General features: G+C 46.0%; 1 protein-coding gene across 1 annotated transcript in view; it reads left to right on the forward strand.

The window, feature by feature from the left end:
- Positions 1-13,467, forward strand: part of KCNN2 (potassium calcium-activated channel subfamily N member 2) — a 281,298-nt gene that overhangs the window by 222,051 nt on the left and 45,780 nt on the right. The window contains exon 6 of the mRNA XM_040421640.1: positions 12,725-12,852. Within this exon, the coding sequence (XP_040277574.1) occupies positions 12,725-12,852 (128 nt within the window). The remainder of the gene's footprint in view (positions 1-12,724; positions 12,853-13,467) is intronic.

The following is a 13,467-nucleotide window of genomic DNA, read 5'->3' on the forward strand; positions in this document are numbered from 1 at the left end:
GAAGATGTTTGTTGGTAGGATGGATTCAGGCGGCGTCTCAGTGGGTTGAAAAGCATGGAAGCTCCGAGATAATGCGTCTGCTTTCACATTTTTACTTCCCGGCCTGAACGTAATGGAGAAATCAAAACGGGTAAAAAACAGAGCCCATCGGGCTTGTCAGGGATTCAACCTCTTAGCTGACTCGAGAAACATTAGGTTTTTATGATCAGTGACAACAGTTACTCGATGCCTTGCCCCCTCCAAAAAATGGCTCCACTCCTCAAATGCCCATTTAATAGCCAGCAGCTCCCTATTCCCTATGTCGTAGTTTCTCTCCGTGGGAGAGAATTTCCTGGAGAAGAAGGCACACGGTCTTAGGTTAGTGAGGCTAGCAGGACCTTGTGAAAGGACTGCTCCTGCGCCATCCTCGGACGCATCCACCTCCACAATAAAAGGCTTCTACTGATCAGGCTGAATCAGAATGGGAGCGCTACTAAATGCCTTTTTTAAGGTTTCAAATGAAGAGATGGCCTTGGTAGACCAATTCTCCAAATCCGCCCCTTTCTTCGTAAGGTCGGTCAATGGCTTAGCAATTACAGAAAAATTCATGATAAATTTACAATAGTAATTAGCGAAACCCAAAAACCGTTGTAAAGCCTTTAAGGATGAAGGCCTTACCCATTCCTTAATTGCTAAAACCTTACCAGGATCCATCTTAAAGGCGTGAGGAGTCAAAACATGCCCTAGAAACAGTATCTCCTGTACACCAAAAACACATTTCTCTTGCTTAGCGGATAGCTGGTTCTCCCTCAACACCTCTAATACTTGTTTGACATGAGACACATGAGATTCGAAATCTGGAGAGAATATCAAAATGTCGTCAAGATAGACAATAATAAATTTACCTAAGAACTCCCTGAGAATATTGTTCATTAAGTTTTGGAACACAGCTGGGGCATTGCTGAGTCCAAAAGGCATCACCTGATATTCAAAGTGTCCTATCGGAGTATTGAACGCTGTCTTCCATTCGTCTCCCTCCTTGATTCGGATTAGATTGTATGCCCCTTTCAGGTCAATCTTGGAAAACCAGATTGCCCCCAGAACCTGGTTAAATAAATCCGGAATCAATGGGAGAGAGTATCTATTTTGGACAATGATCTTATTCAATCTCCGGTAATCAATACAAGGCCTAAGACCACCATCCTTCTTTTTAACAAAGAAAAACCCTGCTCCCATAGGAGAGACTGAAGGTCTAATATGCCCTTTAGCAAGGCTCTCCTTAATATAATCTTCCATAGCCTTGCGTTCGGGCCCTGAAAGATTATAAATTCGCCCTTTAGGAAATTCGGCACCCTCTATTAGCTCTATGGAGCAATCATAAGGTCTATGGGGGGGGTAGAACCTCTGGAGTAGGGGATGAGAATACATCAGAGAATTCTTTAATAACTGAGGGTAATGTATTAGACTTTACTGAAACCCCAGCCTGGACCACGAACAAGCATGAGTCACACTTAGGTCCCCATTTCACCAATTCTCCTTTGGACCAATCAATTGTGGGGTTATGTAAACGGAGCCAAGGCAACCCTAGTACCACCTCAACTGGTAGGTTCTCCAGGACTAAAAGAGAACATCTCTCGGAGTGGCACCCACCCACGGTCAGAGAAATTTCAGAGGTACATGACCTCACCGTACCACCCTTCAGGGGAGTAGCATCAATAGCTATGACATGGATAGGTGTAGGTAAAGCAAACATTGGAATACCCAATTGACTAGCAAATTCAAAGTCAATAAAGCTGGCCGCTGAACCGGAATCAATAAATGCCTTACCCGGCCACTTATTAACCCCCAGAGAAATTGTTATTCGGTACCAAAAGCTTATATTTAGAAAAATCAGGGTGTACCTGGTCTTTAGGTCGTCTTGCCTTAGGAGATTTGTCAGAGAGGACCCTCTTAGGACACTTGTTGATCCAATGGCCAGGATCTCCACAGTAGAAGCACTCTCCGCGTCTGCGACGAAGATTACCCCGGGTCATGCCAACCTGCATGGGTTCCTCCGTGGAGGCCTCAGTGTTGTCCCTGGAAAAGGCCTCTGGCTGGAACACCATCTGAGAACAGAACTGTCGTTCTTGTCGTCTCTCCCTAACTCGTCGGTCAAGTCCGACAACTAGGGTCATCATCTCCTCTAAGGTCTCTTGTGGGTGGTTTGTGTGCTGGCACACGGTAGGGTACTTCTTTGGCGCACAAAAGACGACCTCAATCGGGGAACGTTTGGTTTAATAGCTGTTTATTGTGCAGTAGACAACGCGTTTCGGAGTTTATAACTCCTTTCTCAAGTCTAAAAGGATACAATGAAAGTGCCGAAGCCGAAAGACATCCCCACATGATTAGGGGGGTATGTACGTGCATTGTACAATAAAATAAAGGGTCAGAAGGGTACAATGTGTACATGTATGATACACTAAAAGATATATTTATATACACATAAAATAAGAAGAACTCTGCTTTACAGATGAATAAAATGCGAATGTCAGTTTAAACTGCATAAAATAAGAAGAACTCTGCTTTACAGATGAATAAAATGCGAATGTCAGTTTAAACTGCAGTAAACTGACATTCGCATTTTATTCATCTGTAAAGCAGAGTTCTTCTTATTTTATGTGTATATAAATATATCTTTTAGTGTATCATACATGTACACATTGTACCCTTCTGACCCTTTATTTTATTGTACAATGCACGTACATACCCCCCTAATCATGTGGGGATGTCTTTCGGCTTCGGCACTTTCATTGTATCCTTTTAGACTTGAGAAAGGAGTTATAAACTCCGAAACGCGTTGTCTACTGCACAATAAACAGCTATTAAACCAAACGTTCCCCGATTGAGGTCGTCTTTTGTGCGCCAAAGAAGTACCCTACCGTGTGCCAGCACACAAACCACCCACAACTTCCTCCACAGTCCCTAGGAGTTTTTCCAACTCCATCCAAAGGGACCGAACGGGTACTGGCGGCACCGACCCCCCCCTCCCTCTCTCTGTGGACCTGCCCCTACGGACGTTGTGCGCACACACGCACAACACCAAAAGGTGAGCACACTCCATCCATTTCTGTAAACCGTATCATCGATACCCACCACCCTATGAGCGCCTCTCCCCATTTTTTGTCTCTCGCCAAAACTGCTCTAAGGTCTCTGGAATTTGATAACTGACTAATAGATCTTTTAAATTATCAGACAGACCAGACCTAAACTGACTCTTCAGGGCTGGTTCATTCCATCCTGAGGGAACACACCACTGCCTGAATTGGGTGCAATACTCCTCTGCAGGGAGATGGCCCTGAACCAGTGCCCTAAGAGCCGTCTCGGCTACCAGGGCCCTGTCTGGTTCGTCATAGAGGGTACCCAGGGCCTGAAAAAAAACCTCCACAGAAGTCAGACAACTGGCCCCAGGAGGTAACGAGAATGCCCAGGCCTGGGGATCACCCTGTAGAAGAGAAATGATAATCCCCACGCGTTGGCTCTCAGGACCGGAGGACACGGGGCGCAAACGGAAGTAGAGTTTGCAACTCTCCTTAAAGGAGAGAAACCTCTTCCGGTCTCCAGAAAAGGGTTCTGGGTGCTTGATCTGGGGTTCAAAATGTGGACTGGAGGGCAGAGGAGTGGAAGAACCTTGCCCTAACTCAAAAGAACGGAGTTTCTCCACTAGCTCCTGCACCACCTGTGTCAAGCTAGAGACATGGTCAGTCAGGGTAGTAAGCGGATTCATGATACAGTGGTTATTGGGCCTGTTAATCTGTAACGGTCACGTCCACACACACACACAGGGGGAAGGATAGTGACCACTGCGCTCCACCCTCACCCCTGGCCCTGCCTACTTGCCTCACGAGTCCTGATGACAGGGGACAACTGGACGACAGTCCCTAACTTAGGATATGTGCAGGGAAGACAGACAAGACAAAATATGGAACATGAACGGACCGGGTCAGAATCAAGAGAGCTACGCAGTACAAAGGATTAAGCAAAGAATGGTCAGGAGAAGCCAGGGTCAAATACCAGGAGAGCAGAGAAGTACAAGAGGAGTCCTAAGAGAGTAGTCAGGTGGGAGCCGAGGTCACAATACCAGGACGGATGCGCAGTACAGGAGGAGCAGGCAAAAGGATGGTCAAGGAACAGGATCAGGTAAGTATTCAGCAGTCCAACAAATAGCCAGGAACCTAGAAATTAACAGGCAACCTGCAGCCAGCAGGCTGCCTGTATTTATAGTGGGGAGTGAGGGTCATGTGACGTGGCCAGCGTCACATGACCGACAGACCAACCAGTCAAGCACCGAGTGATCAGCTCGGCGCTCAAGGCAGACTAGGAGCAGGGAACCACCCAGCTAGTAAAGCCGCCCTGGGAATGAGGTCAAACACAGATCCTCATTCCCAAAGCTAAGCAACAGGTCTGTGGGCAATGGGGGACCGAGTGCACCTTCGGAACCCTGTGACACTCCTCTTCCACTTCCTCACTCTGCTCATCTTCCTGACTTGTTGACCTAACCACTACCTCAGTGATTGACAACTGTGACTCATCCTCTTCATCAACCTCTTGAGACAGTAATTGCCGTTGAGTTATTGGCAACTGTCTCTCATCATCATCCACCTCATTAAACAGTAATTGCCGTTCCCCACCGTCATCTTCTTGTGATTGTGGATGCTCAAGAGTTTGGGAATCAGGGCACAACATCTGTCCCTCTTAAAGCGTGCTTGGCGAGAGGGTCAAATCAAGGAATGGCGCTGAAAAGAGCTCCTCGGAATATCCGAGTGTGGGATCATTTGTTTGCCCAGACTTTCTATGGTGGGAGGAAGGAGGATCAGGGTGAGGATTGGGTTTAGCAGACTCTTGGCTACTGAAACTGGACTTGGTGGAAGACAGGGTGGTGCTTAACCGACTGGAAGCATTATCTGCTGCAATCCAACCGACCACCTGGTCGCATTTGTCTGACTTCAAGAGTGGTGTCCTGCGCCGCCCTGCAAACTGGGACATGAAGCTAGGTATTGTGGATGATTGTTTTTCTTGTGCTCTGGCAGCAGGCACAGTTTCACCACGCCCCGTGTCACGGCCACTGCCCCATCCCTTACTGTTCACCTTCTTCATATTAAATGTTATATATTATTGAAAGTCTGTCACACGTACAGTAGCATAGGATTTGGAGGTGTATGCGCAAACAAATTTAAAAAGGTATTTGGGATGTGGAATCGTCACACAGGAGATATCCCGCAGATAATGTCAATGCTGTTACCAGCGGCTAATGAAAAATTACAGGGATTATCACAGGTATTTGGGATGAGGAATCGTTATACAGGAGAGGTACCACCGGTAATGTCACTGTACGCAGCGTCTACGCAAAAAAGTACACTGTATGTCACCGATAAATTTTTGAAGCGCACACGTTACACTGCACATGTGGCACAGCTAATGTCCCTGTCCGCAGCGGACACCTTCTATTGAAAAAGTACACTGTATGTCACAGATATTTTTTGGATGCGCACACTTTACACAGGAGATGTGGCGCAGCTAATGTCACTGTCCGTAGCGGACACCGTCTACGGAAAAAGTACACTAGACGTCAAATATTTTTTGTATGCGCACATTTTACACAGGAGATGTGGTGCACCTAATGTCACTGTCTGCAGCGGACACCGCCTATTGAAAAAGTACACTGTATGTCGCAGATATTTTTTGGATGCGTACACTTTACACAGGAGATGTGGCGCAGCTAATGTCACTGTCCGCAGCAGACACTGTCTAGGGAAAAAGTACACTGTATGTCACAGATATTTTTTGGATGCGCACACTTGACACAGGAGATGTGGCGCAGCTAATGTCACTGTTCATAGCTGACACCGTCTACGGAAAAAGTACACTAGACGTCAGATATTTTTTGGATGCTCACACTTTACACAGGAGATGTGGCGCAGCTAATGTCACTGTCTGCAGCGGACACCGTCTATTGAAAAAGTACACTGTATGTCGCAGATATTTTTTGGATGCGCACACTTTACACAGGAGATGTCGCACAGCTAATGTCACTGTACGCAGCGGACACCGTCTACGGAAAAAGTACACTGTATGTTGCAGATATTTTTGGGATGTGCACACTTTACACTGGAGATGTGGCGCAGCTAATGTCGCTGTCTTCAGCGGCCTAACTATTGTACGCTATTTAGCGCAGGATGCGCTAAAAATAGATATTGCTACCACGCACAATAATCCGTAGAAGGACTTTTGGGTCTCTGAAAATTTTGGTGGTAATAATATTCTTAAATCTCTCCATACACTGTATGTCCCTTCCTCAGCAAAGCTCTCCCTGACTAAGAATGAGCCGAACAGGCGTCATCGGGTGCTATATAGCACCCAATGATGCGTTTCGGACAGCCAATCACTGTAATGCCATCAGCCAACATGGCTATGGCATTTCAGTGAGGGCAGTACTTTACCTGAACGTTTATTGGCTGCATAGCAGCCAAGAAACGTTTGGGGCGGAGATTCAAGCATTGCGCAAACAGGTGTTCCGCTGAGCATGCTCGATCATCACTACTTCCCAGACAACCTGATCTCTTCCCAATCAGAAATGGAGTTCCGGGTGGTAGCGTATCAAAACAAATAAAAGATTGTACTGCTCACTCTCAATATTGCGAATGCTTATCTTTTTTGGGCCTCATGAACATGCACAGTGGACATTGCATTTATCACTAGAACATCTGTGGCTTTGGGCAGGAGATTCATGACCAGACCTAACAACACTCTTGAGTTACATTGGCTTGAATTATAGGGGCTGGATGATAAATCTGGTGCAGGGATATACAGTCATGGCCAAAAGTTTTGAGAATGACACAAATATTAGTTTTCACAAAGTTTGCTGCTAAACTGCTTTTAGATCTTTGTTTCAGTTGTTTCTGTGATGTAGTGAAATATAATTACACACACTTTACACGTTTCAAAGGCTTTTATCGACAATTACATGACATTTATGCAAAGAGTCAGTATTTGCAGTGTTGGCCCTTCTTTTTCAGGACCTCTGCAATTCGACTGGGCATGCTCTCAATCAACTTCTGGGACAATTCCTGACTGATAGCAACCCATTCTTTCATAATCACTTCTTGGAGTTTGTCAGAATTAGTGGGTTTTTGTTTGTCCACCCGCCTCTTGAGGATTGACCACAAGTTCTCAATGGGATTAAGATCTGGGGAGTTTCCAGGGCATGGACCCAAAATGTCAACGTTTTGGTCCCCGAGCCACCTAGTTATCACTTTTGCCTTATGGCACGGTGCTCCATCGTGCTGGAAAAAGCATTGTTCTTCACCAAACTGTTGTTGGATTGTTGGAAGAAGTTGCTGTTGGAGGGTGTTTTGGTACCATTCTTTATTCATGGCTGTGTTTTTGGCCAAAATTGTGAGCGAGCCCACTCCCTTGGATGAGAAGAAACCCCACACATGAATGGTCTCGGGATGCTTTAATGTTGGAATGACACAGGACTGATGGTAGCGCTCACCTTTTCTTCTCCGAACAAGCTTTTTCCCAGATGCCCCAAACAATCGGAAAGAGGCTTCATCGGAGAATATGACTTTGCCCCAGTCCTCAGCAGTCCATTCACCATACTTTCTGCAGAAGATCAATCTGTCCCTGATGTTTTTTTTTGGAGAGAAGTGGCTTCTTTGCTGCCCTTCTTGACACCAGGCCATCTTCCAAAAGTCTTCGCCTCACTGTGCGTGCAGATGCGCTCACACCTGCCTGCTGCCAATCCTGAGCAAGCTCTGCACTGGTGGCACTCCGAACCCGCAGCTGAATCCTCTTTAGGAGACGATCCTGGAGCTTGCTGGACTTTCTTGGACGCCCTGAAGCCTTCATTAACAAGAATTGAACCTCTTTCCTTGAAGTTCTTGATGATCCTATAAATTGTTGATTGAGGTGCAATCTTAGTAGCCACAATATCCTGGCCTGTGAAGCCATTTTTATGCAACGCAATGATGGCTGCATGCGTTTCTTTGCAGGTCACCATGGTTAACAATGGAAGAACAATGATTTCAAGCATCACCCTCCTTTTAACATGTCAAGTCTGCCTGTTTAACCCAATAAGCCTGACATAATAATCTCCAGCCTTGATCTCGTCAACATTCTCACCTGAGTTAACAAGACGATTACTGAAATGATCTCAGCAGGTCCTTTAATGACAGCAATGAAATGCAGTGGAAAGGTTTTTTTGGGATTAAGTTAATTTTCATGGCAAAGAAAGACTATGCAATTCATCGGATCACTCTTCATAACATTCTGGAGTATATGCAAATTGCTATTATAAAAACTTAAGCAGCAACTTTTCCAATTTCCAATATTTATGTAATTCTCAAAACTTTTGGCCACGACTGTACATTTTTCCCTGACTCTATACCAACTATTGATTGACTTACTTTGAAACAGATTCTTCCAGCAGAATTGTGGTGCAATTTTGGCTCAAAATGGAACATCTTAGAACCACCGCCTTTTGTATAAAGCGCTACCCCTTTTAACCAAGCTTTGCCCCTTGTCGGAAAGCATGTCGGAAAATAGAAATCCTATATGTGCCAAATTCTGTCACTTTTTAGACGTATTTTGGTGCAGACACATTAGTCTCATCATGTTTGGAAAATCCTGAACATGAGTATATCATATTTGGATGAATTTATTGGTTCAGAGATGAATGTACGGATGTTAGAAGATTTCATATTGTATGAAAATCAAAGGGGCAGTAATGTATTAAAATATAACTTTTAATGATATAGATAAGAATATTATCCCCTTACAGACATAGACAGACAAACACAAGCGGGACCCTAAATGCGTGTATCCCGTGGGGAGGCGGGTCACACTAGGTGGGGCCCCACGGGAAGACCCTTGTTAAATCTATGTGGACCCCAGGGGTCAAGGGGAACCACGCGTGATGGTGAAGATTAACGTCAACGTCCTGTGTATCAATGTAAGGACCAGGACGGTGCCTTATGTGGGTAAGAAAGCAAGGAAAGATCTTACCGGTAAAGAGTCATAGGCAGCGTTATTCACCAAGCTCAAGATGTCGCTGGAAATTGTGGTCTTTTCCAGCGCGTAAATTCTGCGTAAGGTGTCCTTTGAGGAGGGGTCTTCAAGGAGTCGGTCATACGTCGTAGAGAGCCGCAGGGAGGTAAACTGTCCCTGTTGCACCCTACTTCACCTATTGAGACCCTAGTGCCCTAACACGGGATCCGTGCCCCGCAAGGTGTGGTCCTGTCCAGAACCTCACCCTGGTCTAAGGTCCCTGTAAGACCCTGCCGGGGTGATTAAAAGGACACCTGGTATAGTGGTAATAAAACCGTGAATGTAATGGATGAGTATGTTCACCTGTCCCTACGCGTTTCATCAATTGAACATACCTATGGGTTATAAACCCCATGAATCGTCAGGGGACGGGGGGTAACACTAATGGTAGCTGTCCTCGATTGCACAGTGTAGATAGTGTATTGCTGAGCAGGAAGGGGGCAGACTAACTCAGGTCACTAGTGGTACGTGGCATATTTTCACTAAGGCCGACCTCAGCTGCAGAGAATAAGTAGAGTAATACTAAGCAGTTGAGAGGGAGGCGCAGACTGGCTCAGACCACTCAATGATATGTGGTGTGGTTTTGCTGTGTACCTGGAGTGTGTATGGCAATATCCAGGGGTACCTGTAACACACAAAAGAATACAAGGGAACACCTTCTAAACCAATGTCTTATGGTGATTGTAATACACTAGTTATTATGCACCTGCTGACCCCTAGTAGAAAAAGGGGCCCGCAAGCGATGCGCCAATAGGCATATGAAAACTCTAATAGTGTAAACTGTGTCTACTTACATTAAGCCTAGGATGCGTGTGGCAGTCATCTAGCTGGACCGGCGTCAGACAGGATGTGTCATGCCGGCAGTGTAGCGTCTGTCAGCGCTGTTTGGCGCGCTGATTCTATTTCAAAGGAAGGGGGAGGCGGAGATTAATCGCGCGCGAGACATGGCCGTGAGTGTGACGAACAGGCATCACGTGTTGCGGCACATGTCACAAGAGCGCGCGTCAGAGGTCAGGTGAGCGCAGGAGCTGTCCTACTGTTATCAGTGTCCGTCGGTACTTGCGCCCTGCTATCGCAGGGAAACCTATAGCAATCGACAGGTGCAGAGTGGGCGGATACACAGTGGGCAGATACAACACGTCGCTCAGTTGGGCTGAGTGGGTGGAGCTGGACAATGTGTCAGTATCCAGCTACTACAGAACCACTCGCATATAAGCTTAAGAGCGGGGGGTCATGGTCACAGACCCTCCACTGAAGGACAACATAGTGGGCATTAAAAGGCAGGGAAACCCACAGTAACTAGGGGGGACCATGATAAGGAGTGAGTGAGTTACAGACTCCCAACCCACATGAAGAGGTAATAAATAGACATATTTGAAAGGTGCATGGAATAGATCTTATGCAGTGAAACGTAATATACTTGTCAGGAGGGTGTGAATGGACTTCTTTTGGGTGGTACAATGGCATTCATTCCCCCAGACCTGCTAAGCTGGTGCTGGCTGGAGGGAATGAGATGAAAGTCCAAAGCATGACCCCATTAGAGGAAGCAACCAAACTGTAGCTGGTCATTAAGGCCATGGGGGTTGGTGGTATTCAATTTGAAAATCCACCAACATTCCCATTGGAGTATACGCTTGTCCCAATCTCCTCCACGTTGAGGTTTTGGGACGTGCTCGATGCCCATAAATGTCACGGCTGAGGTCCGGCCACCGTGATCAGTGTGGATATGCCTCGCCATCGGGGTATCTCTATCATTGCGTATGTCCCCTATGTGTTCCCCCATGCGCCTGCGTAGTTCCGTGCGGGTTTTACTCACATAACGCTTGCCGCATTCACAGGTGAGAAGGTAGATAATGCCTGTGGTGCGGCAGTTAATGAAATCACGTATGTGGTGGGCATTACCCGCAGGGTCCAGCGCAAAGGATTTGCCTTGAATGAGACAACTGCAGAAACTGCAGTGTCCAAATTTGTAGCAGCCTCTAACCGGGCTATCCAGCCACGTGCGTTGTCTCTCTGGTGGACTATAGTGGCTGTTTACCAACCTGTCCCTTAGATTGGTACTTCTCCTGAAAGTCACAGTGGGGTGGGGGCTTAAAACCGCGGCTAGATCAGGGTCCATGAGAAGAGTCTCCCAGTTACGGCCTAAGATCTCCCTTATTCTGGTGGCTGCTGAATCGAAGGTCCCTATGACCCGTATCGTTTTCTGAGAGTCAGTCCCTGGGTGCGTTGTGGGGTGTAGGAGGGTGGTACGCGTCTCCACCCGTGCCCTTTGATAGGCCCTTTTTAGTGACTTATCAGGGTAACCCCGTTCGCGGAAGTGCCTTCTCAGATCGTCTGCCTGGCGCTTGAACTCCCCTTGTTCGGAGCAGTTTCGTTTCAGCCTTAGATATTGCCCAACCGGTATACCCCGCTTCAGCGGGGTGGGATGGCAACTATCCCACCTGAGTAGGGAGTTCATTGCCATGGATTTACGGTAGATGGTGGTCTGTAGGCCACCACTGCCGCCCCTGGGTATAGAGATATCCAGGAAAGGAAGATTATTACATACAATTATGGAGGTGAACCTAAGGTTAAAAGTGTTGTGATTAAGTTCTTCGACAAACCTCATGAAGTCGTCCTCTGGCCCGCTCCACAGAATGAATATGTCATCTATGTAGCGGGACCAGAGGGCGATATACTCAGAGTACCGTCCAGGTACATCACCAAAGACCACTGTCTCTTCCCACCAGCCCATAGGATGGCGCACACGAACTGCCCATCGCGGTGCCCCTGAGCTGGTGGTAAATGTGGCCGTCAAATAGAAAAAAGTTGCTGCGGAGAACAAAATTCAATAGGTTCAGAACCAAATTATTATGTGCGGAGAACTGTTGGCCCCTCGCTCTCAGGAAATTTGCAGCGGCTTCAAGCCCCTTTTCGTGCGGAATGGATAAAGACTCCACATCGATCGATGCCAGGAAGCAGTGCGGTTCGATGTATATGTTCTCTAATTTAGTAAGCAGATCCCCTGTGTCCTTCACATAGGAAGGTAGTGATTGTTCAAAGGGGCAAAGTATATGGTCCACATAAATGCCAATCTTCTGTGAAAGGTTCCCCACTCCTGAGACAATGGGGCGCCCCTTAATAGGCAAGGTGTCCTTGTGGACTTTGGGTAGGCAATAAAACATTGCCGTAACTGGGTGGAGGGGATAGAGAAACTCAAGTTCATCAGCACTGATTAATTTATCAGATTTTGCTTTTGTTAAAATTTGTAACAGCTCTCTCTGAAATCTAGAAGTGGGATCAGAGGGCAGAATTTCGTACCCCTGGCTATCATTGAGAATCACTAGACACATGTCCCTGTAGGTTGGAGTATTCATAACGACCACGTTGCCCTCTTTGTCCGAGGGTTTAATCGTTATTTGTTTATCTTTTTCCAAAACTTGTATCGCGCACCTCTCTTCCCTACTACAATTGAACCTCATGGAGATAGAGTCCATGGTAGAGAGTTCCGAAAGAGTATGTTTTAGAAAGACGTCGATGCACGAGATTTCCCCTATGGGCGGCATTTTAGTGCTTCTATTTCATATTGCTTTATCTCAAATATTATTTCCCTGTCATGCAAACGGTGACTTGTACATAAAACTTTCAGTGTTTTATTAGATTGTATTTGATTTGTCCACAGGTAAAAAATGCAGCAGCTAATGTTCTCAGGGAAACTTGGTTAATTTACAAAAACACAAAAATGGTCAAAAAGATAGACCATGCAAAAGTGAGGAAACATCAGCGTAAATTCTTACAGGCTATCCACCAGTAAGTGATTTCTGTTTCTATTCGTATGCCTTTCTAGTGCCATTTACCTGTTTTATTTTAATGACAATTTGTCCAAGACACTGACTTTTTTTATGAAAGCATGTTACCCTGTGATGTACGGTAGAAGCTCTTGCTTCAAAGGAACTGTTGCTGAGTGCAGAGCATCTCTAGGGTATTACACATCACTAGTACGGTATTAAAATAAAGAAAGTGCAGTAACATATTCCCTATATAATAAGTGGATACAAACGTAAAAAGTACATTTCACTACAGTGTACGTAGCTTTGTAGTTCCAGTGCCTGGTTCTTCTCTGCTGAAAGCAGCTTGTCGATGGTCCTGCTAGATCCTCACCGATCACATAATAATGGCTAAGGATAAGTCATGAATAGCAAAGTCTCAAAAAACCTGTATAACACCATTGGTCTTCACTCTGACTACCAGAGAAAGACCCCCTTATTTTCACCCATTTAAAGGGCATCTGTCAGCAGATTTGTATTTATGAAACTGGCTGACCTGTTACATGTGCACTTGGCAGCTGAAGACATCTGTGTTGGTCCCTGTTCAAATGTGCCCATATTGCTGTGAAAAACTATGTTTTCTTATATGCAAATGAGT

Source organism: Bufo bufo, chromosome 2, assembly GCF_905171765.1.
Source record: "Bufo bufo chromosome 2, aBufBuf1.1, whole genome shotgun sequence".
NCBI classification, from domain to species: Eukaryota; Metazoa; Chordata; class Amphibia; order Anura; family Bufonidae; genus Bufo; species Bufo bufo.